Source organism: Diadema setosum, chromosome 20 (genome assembly GCF_964275005.1).
Source record: "Diadema setosum chromosome 20, eeDiaSeto1, whole genome shotgun sequence".
NCBI lineage: Eukaryota > Metazoa > Echinodermata > Echinoidea > Diadematoida > Diadematidae > Diadema > Diadema setosum.
In genome coordinates, this window is record NC_092704.1 from 30,162,985 (window position 1) to 30,184,809 (window position 21,825).

General features: G+C 38.2%; 1 protein-coding gene across 1 annotated transcript in view; it reads left to right on the top strand.

Moving 5' to 3' along the window:
* Positions 1-1,787: 1,787 nt before the first annotated feature.
* Positions 1,788-21,825, top strand: part of LOC140243895 (ATP-dependent translocase ABCB1-like) — a 52,399-nt gene continuing 32,361 nt past the window's right edge. Inside the window, exons 1-12 of the mRNA XM_072323565.1 lie at positions 1,788-1,891; positions 6,534-6,688; positions 7,592-7,691; positions 8,527-8,660; positions 13,717-13,891; positions 14,640-14,764; positions 15,917-16,033; positions 17,579-17,633; positions 18,639-18,752; positions 19,728-19,964; positions 20,618-20,821; positions 21,616-21,786. Of these exons, the coding sequence (XP_072179666.1) occupies positions 1,880-1,891; positions 6,534-6,688; positions 7,592-7,691; positions 8,527-8,660; positions 13,717-13,891; positions 14,640-14,764; positions 15,917-16,033; positions 17,579-17,633; positions 18,639-18,752; positions 19,728-19,964; positions 20,618-20,821; positions 21,616-21,786 (1,599 nt within the window). The 5' untranslated portion in view covers positions 1,788-1,879. The remainder of the gene's footprint in view (positions 1,892-6,533; positions 6,689-7,591; positions 7,692-8,526; positions 8,661-13,716; positions 13,892-14,639; positions 14,765-15,916; positions 16,034-17,578; positions 17,634-18,638; positions 18,753-19,727; positions 19,965-20,617; positions 20,822-21,615; positions 21,787-21,825) is intronic.

The following is a 21,825-nucleotide window of genomic DNA, read 5'->3' on the forward strand; positions in this document are numbered from 1 at the left end:
TAAGTTGTGTGCATTTAGCAGTGGTGATTGGACAATATGACTGGCTTGTTTTAATAGATGGTGATGACATTCAGTGATACTGTCTGTAAGGCGTGCAAAAAAGGGGTTTTTCTACCTCCCTAGTGTTTAAATACTGCAGCCGAGGTTCTTTGAGCCTGCTATATAGCAGGCTCTTAAACCACCCCCTGAAGGTAGTTTCAGAACCTGACCTCATTAAACCTGACCATATCTCCTTTTTGTAATTTTGTCTGTTTAAATATTAAGCTGAAAGACCCCCGTTTTTGTTAAGTATACATTGGAATAAGTTTGTCCATTCATCATCCTGCATGTAGTAGCTGTTACAAATGAATGATTGCAAGGCACCTTATAAACTATTGAAATTTTGAAACAACAGACCACTCAGACTTGCATGCACTTGGGAAAATTAGAAATATTGCCAACATCTGTTGCAGCATTACAAGTAGTAAAAGTTAGCAAGAAAGTCAGTCTCTTGACAAAAAACATGAATCACTTTCAATATTTGTCATGCAGTGCATGATTTGTTTGGTCAGTCTGCATTGTAAAGTCACAGTTTAATTTGCAGATATATGTCCTTGTCAAAACCCGTTAAAAGAGAAGATATTTTCAGGGTCTACTTGTTTTTCAGGATGGCTGCTTTATTGTTGACAAGTTGGCCCTTGTCCCCACACACATATTTTAGTTGTGGGATTAGCAGTAAGCATTTAATTCCAATCTATATAGAGATCTGTAATTGCCATGTCATATGATGTTTTTCTGACCTGCCTGCTTATTACGAAGATCTTCTCAGTTCATTCAGTGGAGAGATTAATAACTCTAAATTTACTGATATTGAACATTCTACAACACAATTTCCTCTCTTTGTGTGTGCAGGTCCAAGAACTGTCGCCATTATCAAAACAGATTGAAACTCTGCAAGTCTCTTGTTTGTGCTCATCTCTGCCTGGATACCGGTGAGGACTCGCAATGGTGGTGGCCGATGAGACCCAAGAAGACCAGCATGCCGCTGAGAACGGGGCCATCGAGATGAATGGGCTCAGCGGCGAAGCAAACAATGGTGAATATTGCAAAATGTGTGATTTGGACTAGATGTCCATGATATCAGACCCACAAATCTGGGCTCAAACCTTGATTAGAAGATTACTGGTAAATGAATGAGAAAAATTAACCCCTAAAATCGTATACCATGCACTGTCATGGTCTCCATTCATGTGCATTTGCTGCAATTTAGAAAGGGCATGTTGAGTTATTGTGTTATACTCATATAGGGCTTTCTACACTTTGATTTTAAACATGTCTGCAATGTAATTCTTGAGCATGGCTGTAGACTATCAAATAAAATTCTGCTCAAATACATTGTATTGTGGGAATTTGATGATTTGTAATCCCCACGGGATTTAAACCAACACTTGCTGCCGGGCGGAAGCTCGGTGGTCTAGTGGAGATTATGCCTGTCTGAAGATCAGGAGGTTGTAAGTTCGAATCCTGCGCGAGTATGTACGCCCATGAATTTTTTATCATGGCTACTACTAAAAACTGACCAATTCAGTGCTTATTTACGTTGATGTAGGGCAATTTGTCAATCAATTGCAAAGATACAGGTTTATGCAGCTTTTATCGTCAAAATTTGTAATTAGACTCTTGTAACTGTTTTTGAATTGTAGGGGGCCCAGCAGTAATTGATGTGTCTCCCGTGGAACACAGTGATGGCAAACGCGACGTCCCTCCGCCTGCGTACGATGATGCTGACACTGCCGTCAAGTATGCGCCAGAAGACGGAGGAGGCGGAAAGCCCAGATCGGAAGCAGGGGCAAAAGAGGATGAAGAGAAGAAGAAGGAAGGATACGATAGAACTGTGGGCATGTTTGAAGTGGTGAGTGATTGCAACTCGCATGGCTTTTGATATTACAAAAGTAGTTTGCTCACTGTCCCAGTTGATGGTGAACATGAAAAAAAGAAAAGAAAAAGAAAACCTAGACATGAATGAAACACATCATTGGGGCACACTTGTATCTTTTAACCCTTAAAGGGCCCCTGAAATCCAAATATTTTTTTTTTTTATGCATGTTGATTTGTGTTGATTTATTATACCCTTAACATCACTTTTGCAGTGAAATGAATATATATTTATAGAAACATTCCATGTATTTTTAACGATTTTTTCTTCTATTTTTCTTCAGATTACTTGAGAACGCCCACAAAAAATTCTTCCAAACCAATATTCCTCAGATGACCTCATCTGTCAATCATTGCTAAAGTAATGAAATGTTTAACAAAAGACATTGGAATGCACCTTCCCCTCGACGTAGCATAACTTGCATGTTCCCTCGCCATGTCTTTTGTTAGTCACATCAATATCACAGAAACGATACAATAATAATTCATACGTCGTTTCTTTATCGAGTTTAGGTATAAGCTGGCTTGCGTCTGAACAGAGGGATAGTGGTTTACCTCTTTCAGTGAGAGTAGTCATGGCAAAGTGATGTGGCAATCAATCAAGAACCACTCAATGCTGTACCCTGTGTCTTGAGTGCTTAGCTATTCTAATTGGTCATTTGACTCTTGTGCGTGTGTTTGTGTCTTCTTGGTTTCTTTTCCTGCGTTGTTTCCAAGTATTGCCAAGCTTGGATTATTGATACAGGAAATGACCCTTCCCTGTCTCCAATTTGTCTTTGTTTTGATTCTCTCTCTCTGTGTCTGCTTTATTATAAAAGCTGTTTTACTCAAGATTTTATGAGCTAGCTACTCTCATTATGTGACCAGCATACTTAAAGGTATAATTTACCATTTGCAGATGAAACAGAAACCCAGCATTAGTGCTTTAAAATAGTTCTAAAATGTGAGATAGGGATAGAAACTACCACTGTAAAAATTTGAATCCATATAATTGATATCATTAGAATAGTATACTTAAATACACAAAATGTGAACAACAGTTATAATAAAAGTGTTTCCAGACAAAACTGTCTACAGTTAAAGGTTTATTGACAAAAATACTGATATCTCTTTATATTATTTCAGGCTTTATTACAAAAAAATTCTATATGGTAGGATGTTTTGTGATACAACAGACCTACATATGTGCATCAAATGTGACGTCTTGAAATTTTTTTTTCAAACAGTGCTCCCAAAGGTAAACAGGACCTTTAAGAAAAAAAGAATTGAGCATTTTCCTGCCAAAGGCAAAGACTTTCCCTCTTTCTTCTAGCTCATTTTCCTTTATTCCTACGTGTACCATCTGTTCTTTCATGGTCATGTGATCATGGAACTTGTCGCTCCATGAAATGATCTCTATCTCATCTGATGAGAGAGAGAGAGACAAAAACAATGACAAAAACAAAAAAGAACAACAACAGCAAATGGGGGATGGGTGAGGCTAGCCTTTATAGTACAACTATCATCACAAGGTGGTTTTATTTGTCCCTGAGGGTATGTGGTGGGGTTGATTGCTGTTGACACTGACCCTGTTGGATGTTTTGTTCCCTCTGAAAAGCTCACACGCTCCATCTCCCATCACTTGCTCAGCATTTCTGTCCTGGTGACAGATGAACATTGATCATGTCAGATGTGATTTCGTGTTGTTGTGCTACTTTTCAGACCAACCTGACTTTGGTGATGTTTCCTTGCAAAAGAATGATGGGGTAAATGTGTGTAAATTATAATACATGTTTTTTGCTTATTGGACTTGCTTGCATAAATCTGAAAGCAAACAAGAGCCTCATTTCATAATCAAATGAAAGCATTTTGTATGTAGAATAATTTACCATGCCCCATCAGTTGTGATCCAGAGGCAGTTTCTAATCAAGTTTAACTTGAATCTTGGTGAATATGTTTGCTGTTTAAATTGTTGACCTATTAAACACAATAGAGTAAATGGAGCTTTGCTTGACCTTGCATGTGCTTCTACCACAACACATTCTCACCATGTGTACATGCCCTTGCATGAATTTGAAAGCATATATCTGAAAGCTGCATGTTTGCTGACAGACCACAGAGTTTGTGAGACATCTCTTGTGTTGAATATCATTTGCAAGATGGTTATCAGCAGCCCAATTCAGTGTTTGAACAACTCATACCTCTAAGCCCGATAATAGAGTGTCATAATGGTGATTGTGAATTCAAAGTCATTTTGTAGTGTGAAATCCCTCGAGGGTTGATTTCTTTCAGGAGGTCCCTCTTTCCAGGGGATGTTACCAGGGAGGTTGGAAGAATAATGTGACTTACAGCCCCTTTACATTCACAGGGCTGTAGGCCCTATCGTAGACCGAAGCATCTTTAATATCCAAGCAAATTTAAATAAGGTCTTGAGAAGAGACTAACCTCAATCCATCTTGAAAGTCAGCCTGCCAGCTACTCTTGGGTGGCCCTCTCACTTTCCATGTTGTGATGCGGAAATTGAGTGGATTTATTGGTCTTTTTAAGGCTCCTTTAAGCATGGTTGTTTTGTGGTTCTAATTTAAGCACATGTATTCATACAAAATTGCAGAACTCATGCATAATGGTACTTCTATGTTTAGCATGACCTTCTGTTTTTTTCACAAATTAGATTTAAATTTGTAAATTGGAATGTGAATAGCAGGACTTTACAACCTTGTTGCAAACATTCCAGTGAAATCAGCTATTCCTGCCTGGGTTTAATAATACAAGACCGAGGTAGTTGATATGATCAGGATCTTGCATCTAGGTTAGCAGCAACTAAAAAATTCTTTCATCCATGCATTATCGGTATGTATTTTTACATGTATTAAACATGTACTGTTGGAGGTATTTGGTTGAAGAATGCAGTATAGTCATATCCCAATTTATCAACAGAAGTAGGAGCTGACAAAATATGAAATTACATCAGCCAAGGTTTCAATGTGGTTACAAACGGCTTCATCAGGCTTTGAATAGTATTCTTTGTTGCGCTTCTTTCTCAGTTCTACACGTACTTTAATGCAGTTTGCCCATAGACATATTCCAGCTTTCAAACCGATTGTAATCTATTATATTCCACTGTGTTACTGATTCTCAAATTAGATTTGTGGTTTTATAAACCATCATTTCATTTATCTTTATTTTTATTTCTATTTAACCCATTTTATGTGAAACTCTCATTTCACATTGTCAAGATTTACTGCAGACCTACATGTAGGCACCCTATTGGTAAAATGATACAATATGGTAGAGGCATACCAGTTGCCACAGCAAGCCTTCTAGTTTTAAACTTTTGCTGACTGTGTCACCAGTCTTTCTGTATTAATTCACTGAATTGAAATAATACTGGTATGTTTTAGGAAATTTCTGCAGTAAATGACTTGACCCGAACGTGAGAGTTTGTGATCAGCTACATGTATGCTCTTAGAACTCTAAATAAGATTCCTTTTTTTGTGTATAGCACATTGTATATCATTTAATGTTGTTTTGTTTTCTTGTTAGACTTTTTTTTTAGCATCATGAATATGCCATATGCTAATTTCTTTTTTTTCTTTAAACAAAACAAACCTCCCATTAGCTGGATATTTGATATTTACACGTATGTATAGCAGTTAGCTTTAACCCGTTGAGGATGAGTTCCGAGTATACTCGGTCAGGAGTCTATAGTTACGTTCTGACGGCAGACCCTAACCTCGAGGTTTAGCTCTTGCCCCCTAACTATGACGTGTGTCCACACGACGAATCTTAACTTCGAGGTTACGAAACATCGAGGTCAAGCTTCTGCACCCCCCCCCCCCCCCCCCCCCCCGTAACTACGAGTTGGTCCCACTCGATGTTAAAACCACAAAACTGAAAGTTTCAGCCCACACTGCTAACAAGGCGTCTATTTCTTCTAAATAGTCCAACCCTGTCGGACTCGCTTACTGGTACTCTTTTTCCCACCGGCAGCACCAGCTTCCTCTGTCATGGTAGGCAGAGATAGCACTGCACTGATGACTTTATACCTTTATGAAGATACTCGTCGAAAACAATTTTTTAGCGTCGGAGAAGAAAATAGAATACAGTAGCGAGTTCGACGTGTTCAGTTTCAGAGATCAAGCGCGTGGGAAGAAAAGATGATGTTGTTGTGATGTGCGTCCTAGGTTTTTCACCCCGTGCGCACGTGTAGTGTATTATTGTGGTGTATTTACATTTGGGAGGTTGACCCGGAAGCAGAGGGAAATTGTGGGGGCTAGAGTTCACGGCGAGGTCACTCTTAACTTCGAGTTCGTTGTTTTTTGTGTCCACACGGTGCTTAACTACAAGTGGGGACCCCCCCCCTCCCCGCGGCTCGTGGTTAGAGCGCTAACCATAAGATTTCTCGTGGCTCGAAACATCGAGCAAACCTTGAGGTTTGCTATTACTACGAGTGCGTCTTCACGGTCCCTAACTACAAGCTCTAACCTCAAGGTTTCCTAACCTTGAGGTTAAGGGCTCCCGTCTGATCGTAACTTATGGGAAATGTGTGTCAGTCCATCCTCAACGGGTTGAGATCTTTGCTTTGTATCAGATTTTAATCATTTTTGTTTGTTTTGTGTCTTTCCCCTGCTTGCATCTAGTTCCGTTTCGCCACTGGTCTCGACATTTTACTGATCTTACTGGCAACAGTCGTTTCTCTTTGCCATGGTGTGGCTCTACCAGCCGTTCTCCTCCTCTTCGGAGAAGTCACTGATGCCTTCATTACTACCGATAGAGATAGTGCCAACACTACTGCGTGAGTTTACCATTTATAGGTGTATTACTTACACCTGATATACTGTATGTACTGTATTACTACATACGTACAAAATACGCAACACCAGGGGGGTGTTTCATAAAGCTGTTCTTAAAGTTATGAACGACTTAGCGACTGGTGATCAGTTCTTGTGCTGAATTATTGAAATTCTGATAAGTGTAGCACATCAGAACTGATCAGTCGTTCTTAAGTTGTTCATAACTTTAAGAACAGCTTTATGAAACACCCCCAGATGTACTACACTTACACCCTGTATTTACAGTACTGAGCAGCTCTGTGTTTGGTTTTATATGTTTAAATGAAATTTGCCAAGTTCCATGTTTCTCCTTAAAAAAAAAAAAAGAAATCATCAGACCCATTCTTGGTGTATGATGTAAAGAGAGATACATTTTTTCATGTCCTCCTCAGTTGATTCAGTATTAAAGTGCTGTCTACTGGTGCTCAAGTATTTGAGAAATATGAAAATTAGTGATATTGTGTGTTAGTGTACAGAACAAAGATGTGGTTCATACAAATTTGATGCCCAAAAATGCATTCCAGTTGTACATTTACCTGCTGAGATAACTGCAGTAAAAGAATGTTATTGTAGCTATTACAAGGAATATGAGAAAAAAGTCAGAAACTACAGTATATGACCTTCACACACAGTCTGTGTGATATACTTTGTACATGTATTGCATTATCCATGTTGAGCTATCTGCCTTCTATTCTGAGATTTACTGCATCATCCAAATGTCTGGTTTGACTCCTTTTATGAAGATTGTCAATATTACATATCTAATTTTGTTGGCTCTTTCATTTTTTAAATGCTTTCGATATATTTCCTTTTTGAGTACTTCTTGTTATTTCTGACAACACGTTTTATAATTGTTTTGTTTTCAGTGCCATTGCTAGTTTCAATGCAGCCATCGACAACATTGAACAGTTTTCAGCCTACTATGCCTATTTGGGTGTTGGCGTCCTGGTTCTTGCATACTGTCAGGTATTGAATGTAGCTCATGGTATTTCCTTGTATAGGACTTGTTTCCTTTTACTTCCAGTATTTGCTGAATTCTGAGGCTGCAGCTACAGTTTTTAGGTGAAGTAAATAAGAGCTTGTAGTTTTCTGAAATCTTGTGTAATTCACACACACATACACCTCTTCGTCTTTGAAGGAGATTGGAAGCAAAATACATGTGAACTGAGAGAATGCTTTAGCAATATTGGTAAAACATATCAGGGGAGTTTTAGAAAATTTGGACAATCCATTTAAAAGTTTTGATGCGGCCATTGCTGAATGAGAAGACTACAACACACCTGTATGACATGTATGGACAGCGATATAAAGGAAATACAAAGAAAATTTAACACATTTTCACTTTTCTAGTATAATGAAAGAGCACTTGACTTTCCTCTTTCAGAAAGTGCAAGTCACATGACTGATGTTGTCATTATGCAAGTCATGTATGTTATTCATGTAGGATTACACTTTCATTTGGGTAAATCTGACACTCTTTCCAAATTTGCTCAATTCTGTTTTCATGTATTTTCATGCTTCTGCTGTTTTTGTGCAAATCGTATACTTGACGATAATATTCACCTCCAGTATTAAAAGATATGCACTGGTTTGATGCTCTTGCTAATTGTCAAGTAAGCTTGCTTATTGCTTCTATTGTTACTCAATGTCAAGTAAAATTGTTTATTGACTGTGTTGTTGCTAGGTGTGACTTAGTATTGTTCGTTGGGCCTATCATTGCTAGGTACCAAGTAAGATTGTTTATTAGTTCTGTTGTTGCTAGGTTTCAAATAAGATTATTGGTTGGTTCCGTTGTTGCTAGGTGGCCCTGTGGGACTTGTCGGCAGAGAGGCAGATACACAAAGTGCGTCTGCGCTTCTTTCACTCGATCCTTCGCCAGGAAGTGGCGTGGTTTGACATCCACAAAGGAGGCGAACTCAACACTCGTCTGGCAGAGTAAGCAACGCCAAAGCAGCCAACGCAGCTTTACTTACTTTAATACTGCTTGTGTGGCTTCCAGTGACCCAGTTTTGGGGTCGATTCTTATAATGAGTTTCTATTGCCAAATCAAAGGATTATAAAATTTGTGCAAAATATTGGACCTTTTGATGTTCTTATTCTGTACTGCTTTCCATTATTTCATGTGTATGTATTCATTTATTAGCTTACCTGAGCCAAAGGCTCAAGTGAGCTATTGCGATCGCCCTTCGTCCGGCGTGTGTCGTGCGTCGTGCGTCGTGCGTAAACTTTTTACATTTTCATCTTCTTCTTGAAAACCCCAAGACCGATTTTCATCAAACTTGGCAGGTAGCATCCCTAGGGGGTTAGGAACTCAATTTGTTAAAATGGGCACCATGCCCCACCCAGGGGGCCCCCAGGGGGGCCCCAAACCCCCCCCCCAAATTAAGGAATCTGTTAAAATCTTCTTCTCTACACTAGAACCAGAAGTGAGAGAGCTAAGTTAATACTATGAGTTAGTACATTGATGACTGTAGTTTCAAGTTTGTTCATGACAGAATCAGGGGTGCCCCCCTTGGGACCCAGGGCAGGGGGGTGGGGAGGGGTCCTAATGGGGCCTAACTTGTACATTTTCATCTTCTTCTTGAGAACCCCATGACCCATTTTCACCAAACTTGGCAGGTAGCATCCCTAGGGGGTTAGTATCTCAATTTGTTAAAATGGGCACCATGCCCCACCCAGGGGGGCCCAAACCCCCCAAATGAAGGAATCTTTAAAAATCTTCTCTAGAATCAGAAGTTATAGAGGGGTCAATCCACGTCAAATCAACCAATGCTGTTAACCCGACCCCCTTCAATTTTCTTTAAACTCGCACCAAATGTGCCCCCAAGTGTCTGACGGAAGATTCTGAAATATTTTGACCCAAGGTCAAACGGTTGCTAAGATACGGCCTCCCTTAGCAACCGATGCGTGGCCGAATAACCGAGTTTAAATAAAATTTGCTATTTTTGATTGACTGCCGCAGCCAGGTTAGATGAGATACATTGCTCATTTTCTGTAAATTGGAAGAACTTAATGACCTTAACATGCACAATATATTATGGCACGGATCTGACTATCCGTCATTGCGCAAGAGGTCACCGAAAATGGTGTTAAGCGTCAAAGTTAATGTTTTCGGGTGCATGTTTGGAAGCTGATAACTTCAAAATTCAATTAGCTGAGATCCCAATATTATGCATATTTGGAGACTCTCACTTGCTCTACACACCTACCAAAAATCGGCCAAAAAATATGCGTCGTTTTCTTGTAGGGCGCCCTCAAAGTTGGATTTTTTCAAAAAGTTGCCAAGTTCAAGGTCACATATCACCCCTCGTCCCATCGAGGAGTGACACCAACTTTTGTGTATTGATAGACATTTACCTATATTTTCATTGGTTACCAAAAAACTTTTGTAACCAGAATGTTTAATAGCTGGTTTACGCATTCGAAAATGGTCGTAAACACCCCCAAAATCAACGTAAAATGACACCTAGGGTTTACAGCACATTTCAAATTGTGATAAATCAGAGATGAAGTGCCAAGAAACAATGGTATCTTCTGTGATGATAGTCTGTAATTAGTACAAAAAGGATATACATCACAAATCGTTTTGTCTTATTGGCAATGACCTTGAAAATGTAGCTGAAAACCGCAAAAAAACAATAAATCAGTCAATTTTCCGTAGCCATAATGGTGTTAAAGCATGTTTACATTGACTTTCATTTGTCTGCCATTCCAGTACTCTTGGTGACTTTAAGCTGAAAACTGCTAATCCTGTTCCATTTTTATTCTATTTTAAGCTACAAATAATATTTCAGGTCATCTTTAGATCTTTTGACCTTGACATTGTTCTGAAAATAGCTCTAAATTCCTTAATATTAGCATATTCCCAACACACAAGATTTAACCATTTTCAAAATTAACATTTCTCTCAGACAGAATGCCTGATCATATTTAAATTTACAGTACTTGTAGTCTGTAACGAGTATTTTCAGGATCTTGGATTAATTTATTTGTCTAACATGACAATGACCTTGAAAATACAGCTGAAAAACATAAAATCAATAATAATAATTGTTCAAATTTCCAATTATAGGGTGTTTGCACCGACTTTGAATAGTACGGCATTCTAACATTACTGATGAGTTATAGCTGATAATTGCAAACCATGTTCCCTTTTTTTCCATTTTGAGCTACAAATAGTATCAAAAGTCACATCCATATCATTTGACCTTGACATTATTCTAAAAATAGCCATAATGCCTTAAAATGAGCATATTCACAACACGCAGTCATGAGCATTACAGCATATTTCAATATTGATTTTTTCACAGACAGAATGCCTGATCTCGTTGATATTTGCAGTATTGGTAGTCTGTAATGGATACTTTGAGGATCTGTAATGATCAATGCACACACATGTAGTAATTTCTAATTTATCCAGGTAGTAGGCCTATAGATAATGGATGCACATTATTATCTCCATTAACATTTTAGCCAGAAACCTACAATGATCAAAACACCAACAATTTTAAGACTACTTCCATCCATGAATGTCATTGACTTAGATTTTCTGGTTCTGAATTTCACACACTCAGCATTCTGTCTGTGAAAAAAAAAAAATCAATTTTGAAATGTGCTGTAAAGATCTAGTGTCGTGAATATGCTCATTTCAAGGCATTTATGGCTATTTTTAGAATACTGTCAAGGTCAAATGATATGGATATGACTTTTGATACTATTTGTAGCTCAAAATGGAAAAAAAAAGAGAACATAATTTGCAATTATCAGCTATAACTCATCATTAATATTAAAATGACGTACTATTCAAAGTCGGTGCAAACACCCTAATTGGAAATTTGAACATTGATTTTATGTTTTTCAGCTGTATTTTCAAGGTCATTGTCATGTTAGACAAATAAATTAATCCCAGATCCTCTAAATACTGGTCACAGACTACAATTAGTACTTGTAAATATAAATATGATCAGGCATTCTGCCTGAGAGAAAAATCAGTTTTGAAATATGGCTAAATCTTGTGTGTTGGGAATATGCTAATATTAAGGAATTTACAGCTATATTCAGAACATTGTCAAGGTCAAAAGATCTAAAGATGACCTGAAATATTATTTGCAGCTTAAAATAGAATAAAAATGGAACAGGATTAGCAGTTTTCAGCTTAAAGTCACCAGGAGTACTGAAATGGCAGACAAATGAAAGTCAATGTAAACACGCTTTAACACCATTATGGCTACGGAAAATTGACCGATTTATTGTTTTTTTGCGGTTTTCAGCTACATTTTCAAGGTCATTGCCAATAAGACAAAACGATTTGTGATGTATATCCTTTTTGTACTAATTACAGACTATCATCACAGAAGATAGCATTGTGTCTTGGCACTTCATCTCTGATTTATCACAATTTGAAATGTGCTGTAAACCCTAGGTGTCATTTTATGTTGATTTTGGGGGTGTTTACGACCATTTTCGAATGCGTAAACCAGCTATTAAACATTCTGGTTACAAAAGTTTTTTGGTAACCAATGAAAATATAGGTAAATGTCTATCAATACACAAAAATTGGTGTCACTCCTCGATGGGACAAGGGGTGATTTGTGACCTTGAACTTGGCGGCTTTTTGAAAAAATCCAACTTTGAGGGCGCCCTACAAGTAAACGACGCATACTTTTTGGCCGATTTTTGGTAGGTGTGCAGACCAAGTGAGAGTCTCCAAATATGCATAATATTGGGATCTCAGCTAATTGAATTTTGAAGTTATCAGCTTCCAAACATGCATCCGAAAACATTAACTTTGACACTTAACACCATTTTCGGTGACCTCTTGCGCAATAACGGATTGTCAGATCCGCGCCATAATATATTGGACATGTTAAGGTCATAAAGTTCTTCCAATTTACAGAAAATGAGCAATGTATCTCATCTAATCGGGTTCCAGCAGTCAATCAAAAATAGCAAATTTTGTTTAAACTCAGTTATTCGGCCACGCATTGGTTGCTAAGGGAGGCCGTATCTTAGCAACCGTTTGACCTTGGGTCAAAATATTTCAGAATCTTCCGTCAGACACTTGGGGGCACATTTGGTGCGAGTTTAAAGAAAATTGAAGGGGGTCGGGTTACAAATTGTCTGAAAATTGGTTGATTTGACGTGGATTAACCCAGAGCTAAGATAATACTGTGAGTGAGTACATTAATGACTGTAGTTTCAAGTTTGTTCATAGCAGATCCAGGGGTGCCCCTCTTGGGGGCGGGGTTGGGAAGGTCCAAATGGGGGCCTGTACATTTTCATCTTCTTCCTGAAAACCTCATGGTGGATTTTCATCAAACTTGGCAGGTAGCATCCCTAGGGGGTTAGGATCTCAATTTATCAAATGGGCACCATCCCCCCAAATTAAGGAATCTTAAAAAATTTGGGCCCTTATTGTATATTTTCATCTTCTACTTGAGAATGCCTGGTCAAATTTTAGTAGAGCTGTGAATAATTTAGATTAGTGACTGCGTGAAAGGTGAACTTGCGATACTCAGGTGAGCGCTAGACCCGCGGGTCTCTTGTTTGTTTAAAGCTCATCAAGCTGATCCTTGCAGCAAGCTTGAGGGGACAATGTTCCATGGTGCATTAAAAGATAACATGCATAACAAGCAAAACAACAATGTAACTGGTTATGTAATCATGACATAACTCATTGTACATTTCATATCTTTTTGTTTGTAAGGAATACGTTATCCAAAAGATGTACATTATGAGCTTTCAAAAAGTCTTCTTAGTAAGTTCATTTCCATAATGCAGGTATATATTGTAACAATCCCAATAAGTGTGATCACACAATTCAAGAAGGATTACATTAGATAATACCAAGTACAACTGTATTAGACTATTAACTCCTCCATGTTGTAGTACTTTTATACATATCCCTCCACACCTATATGTGTCATTTAGCAGACTGTTGTAATAGACAGGTTTATGTACGAATGTCTACCGCTACTTTGTTTCAAAACAGCGATATCAGCAAGATCCGCCTGGGAATCGGCGACAAGCTTGGCGTCATGCTGCAGTACACGGCCACCTTTGTCTCCGGTATCATTATTGGGTTCGTCAAGAGCTGGTCGCTGACTCTCATTATCCTGGCCGTTTCCATTGTCCTGGTCGTGCCGACTGTGGGTACGACAGCCATGGTGAGTTCTGTCTCCTTACCAGTCATCCATGCAAAGAAATTTTCTCATTGCAAAGCTCTACAAAAGAGAGAGGAAAAGGCAAAGATGAATATGATATTGATGATAACGATAATAAATGATGATGAAGACGATAATAGAGGGTGATGATGAGTGAAGGTGATTTCACACTTGTTTTTCTCATGATTGAATTCTGCAAAAAGGGGGAGGGGGAAGACTGATAATGACAGGATGATGTTAGCGATGATGAAAAACACACATGCACGAATCAAACATTGTGTATAATATGCAATTTGTATTCTGTACTCCAAAATTACATGAATGCAGTCCTCTTTGGTGGTTGTAGTCAATGCATTGATGTACAGGTACCCAGTACTGGGAAAAAAAATTGAAAAACACACAGTACTATTTGAGTAAGTATGGTTGCAGTGAAAAAGTTTCTTTTTTTTTTAAGAGAAGGGCTGAATTCAGTGCTGTTTCATGTGTAAAAACAAAAAGCATTTAAAGCATGCTCCAAAATTACTTTAATTATGAGCTTTTCATAGAGTATTTTGGAGCAGATGATTTTTAATTGACCTTCGACAGGTTGAAATATTTTATCATTTCTCTGTGATACCCAAGAGTTGTGATGCTCTGATGTACGTGTACCCAACATTGCACTGCTAGGGAAGTTTCTGTTTTGATTGCGTGTTATGTTCCTAATTCGAGTCACCATCTAGTATTAACATTATTTTCTTTTCATTGCCAACAGTTTATCCAGAAAATGACAAAGAATGTCCTGGATGCCTACGCGAAAGCTGGAGCCATCGCTGATGAAGTCCTGTCTGGAATCAGAACTGTTGTGGCCTTCGGGGGAGAGGAAGAGGAGGTGGAGAGGTTGGTACCTGTGTCCCCCTGTCGACATGTCCGACTTTCACTTTAACTTCTCGTAGTTTGCCTGTCCTGGTTGGCATTTCATGAAGCATTTTGTCAGACAAAGTTGTCGGACAAATTTACTCTCAACCAATCAAATGCAAGGATTTCAGTAGCTTGCAACAGTTTGTCACAAAAATATCTGACCAAAACGCTTCATGAAATGCCCCCCAGGTGACATTTGCCCTCCATTACAAGTTACAGAGGAGCACTCCAGTGTGGGGGTTGGTTCTAACACCTCTGTTGCATGATATGTTAATACACAATATCTATTTTATTCTTGATCTTTGAATTACTGGTATAAAGGCACAAGGACAGGACAAAAAGTCTCTTTAAGATATAACTTAAAGGCATAATTTACTTTTTGCAGATGAAACAAGAACCCAGCATTAATGCTTTAAAATAGTCCTAAAATGTGAGGTAGGGATAAAAAACCACTGTAAAAATTCTGAATCGGTAAAATCGATGTTAAGTATTGTTAAATATACAAAATGTGAACAATAGTTATGATAAAAATGTTTCCAGACTAAACCATCTACAGTTACGGTTTAATGAGAAAAATGCTGATACGGGTATCTCCTGATACTTTAGGTTTTATTGCAAAAGTCTTTATATATGATAGAATGTTTTGTGGTACAACAGACCTAAATGTCATATCTTGAAATGTTTTTTAAATCACTGTTCCCAAAGGTAAACACAACCTTTGAATGAAGAAGGTGATACCTCCCCCCCCCCCTGTAAAGAAAGAAAGAAAGAATAAAAAAAAAAGAAGCATTAAGCATGATACAACTGCTTTACTATGAGAGATATCATAATCGAAGTTTGTTTTAGCTTGCTTTGACTTCTTTCTTTTTTGACTGAATATGAAACACGATGACTGCTTGTAGTTTCTCGTAGTTGTCTTATTTGTTTCTCTGTTATCACTTGTACTGTTTTGCAAATTCCGAATAAATAATAATAATAATGATAATGATAGTTGAGATACCATTTTATACTGAAGAAGTTCATTCTCTATTTCTGTGTGTAAAAAAAAATAAATAAATAAATGCTCCTACAACTTAGTTGTATAAAGAAAAAATTAAACCAAAGCACCATTAATGTTTATTTCTCCATCAGGTATTCCCGGAATCTGGTGGAGGCGAAGAAGGAGTCCATCAAGAAGGATACGTTCACTCTTCTGTCACAGGGCTTTCTCTTCTTCGCTATCTACGGCAGTTATGCCATCGCTTTCTGGTGAGTTACTATATACCCCGAATATTTTTTTGATTTCGGTCTCTCCTCTTAGGGTGGTGAGTTGGCTCAGTCAATAGTGCGTCTGCCTCACAATCACGCGGCCCGGGTTCGAACCCAAGTTTGAACCCGAGTCTGGACTGAGCAATGTTGTGTGTAAGCATACCGTCCTCTCTAGCAAGAGGCAAAACACTCTGTCCCTTGGATAGGACATAAAATGGAGGTCCCGTGTGTGAGAGAGTAACAACTCATGCATGTTGAAGATCCCGCATCATTCATTCATCGCAAAGAGCAGGGTGTTTAACCCGGTGAAGTGGTCCTACAGCTGTACCTCACATCCAACTGGACCCCATGGAAGACCAGCTTAACATAGCTGAATATGGGCTATCCAGCTATCTCTCAGATGGAAAATGAACAAACAAACAAACAAACAAATCTATTTGTGAAATTAAAGACACACAAAGATAATGACTCTGATCCCGATATGAATATGACGCACACGTATACATTTCTCTGTTCAGTACAGCACTCCACGATCGTGAATTTAACCACTCGCGAAATTGTCGGGAAGTCACGATTCGCAAAAATCTTGATGCGCTAAATACATATGGCGTGTACAGTAACACAAGGCCCACACACTAGTGATGCTCTACTGTGAAGAGGAATTTTCACACATTTTGTGCAACCAAAAACTAACAGGAAAATGCATGCAAATATCTGTGCTTGTTATACATAAGTACCACTATGTAATGTTTGATTACACAGAATTAAAAACGTGTGAAATTCATCTCACTCTGTAGAGCATGACAAATTACTCACGCAAAAATACCCACTTTTACAGTTCATGTATGTACAGTATACGCTATAAATTTCATGCATTGGGACTTACACAACCATGTCTTGAGTGATTGAATTTGCAATCGAGAACCACATCAAGGGAATGAGAAAGAAGTGCCATCAATGTCTTGAAAACCAGTTGGGGTTCCCATCTTGGAAATGATACACAAGGGACTTTTGGTATGACAGGCAAATTTTTGCAAGTTGTTATTAAAGTTTGAGAATACTGGTATGCTCCCAAAATTCATGAAAGCAAGCAGGAGGAGCATGCTCTTTTTTTTTTTCAGTGTGATACAGACACTTATTTGAAGAAGTAAGAAAATGTACTACATTAAACAAAAGAACAAAGGAAGATCCAAACCGTAATCATTTAACTCAATACTGTATATCATAAAGTGAAATTACTTCCTGTCTATTAAACTCAACACCTAGAATATTTAACTCATACCACATTCACCTTTGTGTCCCTTATGAAATGCAAACTGTTCTTTGTTTGCAGGTGGTGCAGTATCGTTTTTATTCCTTGTGTCTGTTCATATTTTGAGGATGTTTTTATTCGTAAAATCTTGTTCACATTATTTTTTTCTTATTTTATAACGATGCAGTGTAAAAAGGTCATAGTGGATTGTTTTTCAGTGTCAAGTGTTAACAACTTTTAGTTCTTGAGCAATTTCTGAATAATTCTCATGATTTTTTTTTTTCCTCTGCCAGGGCTGGTACAATCTTCTACATCAGAGGGCAAATCTCACCTGGAGATATTCTCACAGTGAGTATCCTTCATGTCCATTAAATAGCAAGTTAATCATCTCTGTTAGGTAAGTATAGGTGTGCAGTTTGGCAACACAGTATTGAAGTGATGGCAGTTACCATGACAACAGCCAGAAGCCTTAAAGGTCCAGTTTACCTTTGGGAACAGTGATTTAAAAAATTTTTCAAGATATGACATTTAATGTATATGTGAAGGTCTGTTGTACCACAAAACATCCTGTCATATAAAATTCTTGCGATAACAACTGTAGACGGTTTAGTCTCGCAACATTTTATTATAACTATTGTTCATATTTTGCCTATTTAACAATACTTAACATAAATTATGTGGATTCAAATTTTTACAGTGGTTGTTTCTATCCCAAACTCACATTTTGGAACTATTTTAAAGCACTATAATGCTGGGTTTTTCTTTCATCTGCAAATGGTAAATTATGCTTGTAAGTATACAGGTGTGCAGTTTGCCAACACAGTATTGGAGTGATGGGGGTTACCATGGCAACAGCCAGAAGCCTTAAAGTGCAGAATCCACACCATGGTCAAGTTTTCTTGAATACTGAAGTAAAATGAAACAAGCAGAATGGCAGGATGACATAAAAGAAGAAGTGTTCTATGTTTAATTCACAACTCAGGGATATTTGGTGGCAGCCACATATTTATGCCAATTAGTCTGAAGTGATAATGTCATCACTTAATTATGAGTCTCCAATATACCTGAGTACACAAATCTTAAACGAGTGTCTGTACTTGATCTTCCTGTGAGTAAATGATCAAGTAAGTGTGCTTGAAATCCTTCCTCCAGTGCTCTGGAATAATATGAAGACCATTTTTGTGTTGTAATTTGCCGTTTAAGATCAGAATCATATATCTCTCCACATCAGCCTGTAGGAGAGTGACTAAAACATCTCAGTTGGAAAAAGGAAGGTAGTAAGATCCTAATAGCACAGTACCATCGAAACCAGGAATATTCATGCTTTCCCTATCATGCATGTCCCACTCATAGACTTTCCTGTCAGTACTCTTTGGGGCCTTTGCTGTGGGGCAGGCTGGTCCCAGCTTTGGAGATTTCACCACAGCGAGAGGAGCTGCAGCCGTCATCTGGGAAGTCATTGACACAGTGAGTAATCACTACTCTACTCTCCACTGGGTTTGATGCAGCTTGATAGCACAATTTGATTTGATTTGAGTTGATTTGATTTATTTATTCTCTGTATGGCATCATTTACATTTTTTTTTCAATCAATATGTATTAATCAAACGTAATACATACAAATGGTATTCATTATAGCTAGTTTCTACAATTTCAACAATTTTGATTATACAATTGTACATACAGCTTGTACATCTGTGACACTTATTACAGTACATATTGTCTTATGAATTACCATACAGAATGGTTGCCAATAATAATCTATAAGCTTGACCCTTTGGCAACAAATTACTGTATAAGTGGACTGTTGCTTCTATCAGAATCACTTACCGAATTTCATTTTGAATGGTTAATTATGCAACATTCTGTGTATACAATGTGGGAATACAGTAGGTGGATTTGATAGCAAATTAAACAAAATGGAAATTTCAAAATACGTATGTGCCAACTAATAATTCAAAACAATTTTAATAGGTGGACAATGTTTACATTGTATGCACCCAATTGTTGATACACTTATAGTAAAACTTTAATCCCTTGAGGACGGACTGATTTTGCTATAACACGCATTTCCCATCGACACCTACCCCGAGTATTCTTGGGACGCGTCCTCAACGTGTTGAAAGGTATTGTATACTCCACAGGTTACATGAGCATACCACAAATTGGAACTTGGAAGACAACTTTATGAGTGGTTAAATCTGCTTTCCAGAATGAGAATATTACTGTCATCCCTGCTAAAAAACCATAAGTGACAATTCCATGATTTGGAGATGACAATACATTGGATTTGTGTTACAAAAAATCAACAACAACAACAATGTATGTTCCAGTTGCAGTTGGCAGTGAAACATATAACATATACCGGTAGAGTATATTTTTGTAGGTTGCTCTGCAGAACATGAATATCGGAAATTCATCTCTTTTCTCCTTTTCTCCAAGATACCAACCATTGACTGCTTTTCAACAGAAGGCAAGAAGCCTGAGAAGGTCAATGGCCAGGTGACCTTTGAGGGCGTCCACTTCAGCTACCCATCAAGGTCAGAGGTCAAGGTCCTGAATGGCCTGAACCTGAAGGTCAATGTAGGTCAGACAGTGGCACTGGTAGGCAGCAGCGGCTGTGGGAAGAGTACCTGCATTCAGCTCATACAACGCTTCTACGATGTCATCAAGGGAAGCGTAAGTTACAACAAGCAATAAGCCCTACATGGTTGTACTGAAGAAAGTATGATACATTCCTTATTGTCTGGGATGAGGTTGATATTTTTGAGATGATTTGAACAACTTTGTTAGACATACTGAAGAAGCTGCCTGAGCTTATAAATATAATTGAGGAGATCTGGGTTACATATATACGTATCTCATTCATAGCAATAGCCTATTAATATAGTGTGATACAACACACACATTGTATTTTACAATGGCATATAATATGTAATTTTCTGCCTTTTACTGAAGAAGGTGCATATAAAGTCACATTTATGTTGTGTAATTATGATTTTGCTCAGTGAATTTTAGCTTCAGGTACAGCATGTACATGTAGGTCGCTATTTTCATTTCATTTATTTCCACTTTCATCATTAGGTTTACAAAGTTTGCATTAAAAAACAACAAAAAAATACATGGTATCAAGAAGCACTAAAATAGGCTTATTCAAAATGATCCCTAGACAAATGTTATGACGTAAATACATGTAATCATTTATAATAAATTCAATTTTGCAGACAACTATTTTGTAATAGATCACTGTGGTATTTGGAGATACAGTTCCAGGGGAGGTACATGATGTACGTAAAATCTTGATGCGTTTCTCTCAAATTTATTTTTACCAGGTCAAAATTGATGGCATCGACATTCGGGACTTCAACGTGAGCTGGCTGCGCGACCACATCGGAGTTGTCAGCCAGGAGCCGGTTCTCTTTGCGACCACGATCGGGGAGAACATCCGCTACGGTCGTCTCGACGTGACCCAGGAGGAAATAGAAAAGGCTGCAATGGAGGCCAATGCCCACTCCTTTATCTCCAGCCTTCCAGAGGTACAGTGAGATTATTCTGACCCCCTCATCCTCCTACCCCATCTTTTCTCTCTTCTGCAGCAAGTATTTGGAAATGCAGTGGATGCATGATACATATCAGTGGCATATTGCTTTCAACTGCAGAGTGTACAAATACTGCAGTCAGGTTTATAGAAGTGCAGCAGTGGTATTGCTGTATGTTCATTCATCTAATGTATGCATCAGTTTTTGCTTTAGCAGTTGAAATAAAAACATAGTTCTCATGTGACTGCAGAATTGATTTTTTTGCTCTAAAATGTACATAATTTTATATGCTTTCAAAGTGTATGAAATAAAGCTATAATAACATGATTTCAGTTGGGTAATGATGATAATGCGAAATAAAAGTAGTTCAAAAAATTGCCAGAAGTATGCCAGACTCAGAGCATATCAGATTGTGATTGCTGTGTAATTTTCTGTAATCAATATTAATAAACAACAAATTAGGCAACAGCAATGGTACCTAGCAATCTTTGTGTTCAAGTGAATGGCATGGAGCTTTTTGGAAAATATGATTGCTAGGGCACATGTTTGATCTCAAAAATTTTGAAATAACTCATCATCCTGGCAATCGCATCAGCAAGACAAGTTTCTTGGTAGACCCTTTCGATGTCTTGCAAGCAAATTCCGAATAGTGGAAGATGAATTTCAAGCTCTTCTGAGAACTATATTTTAGCTTTAACTACAAAGAGAACATTGAATAAAGGATGTCAACGTGAGACAATCTGCTACTCTCTAACCCTCTCTCTCTTTGCTCTTGTGTGCTGCTTTGACAGGGATACAACACTCTGGTTGGGGAGCGTGGAGCTCAGCTGTCCGGTGGCCAGAAGCAGAGGATTGCCATCGCCAGGGCCCTGGTGCGAAACCCGACCATCCTGCTGCTAGATGAAGCCACGTCTGCCCTGGACACTGAGAGTGAGGGCATCGTTCAGGCTGCACTGGAAAAGGTGTGTTTCTTATGGCTAAAAAAAAAAAAGAAAGAAAAA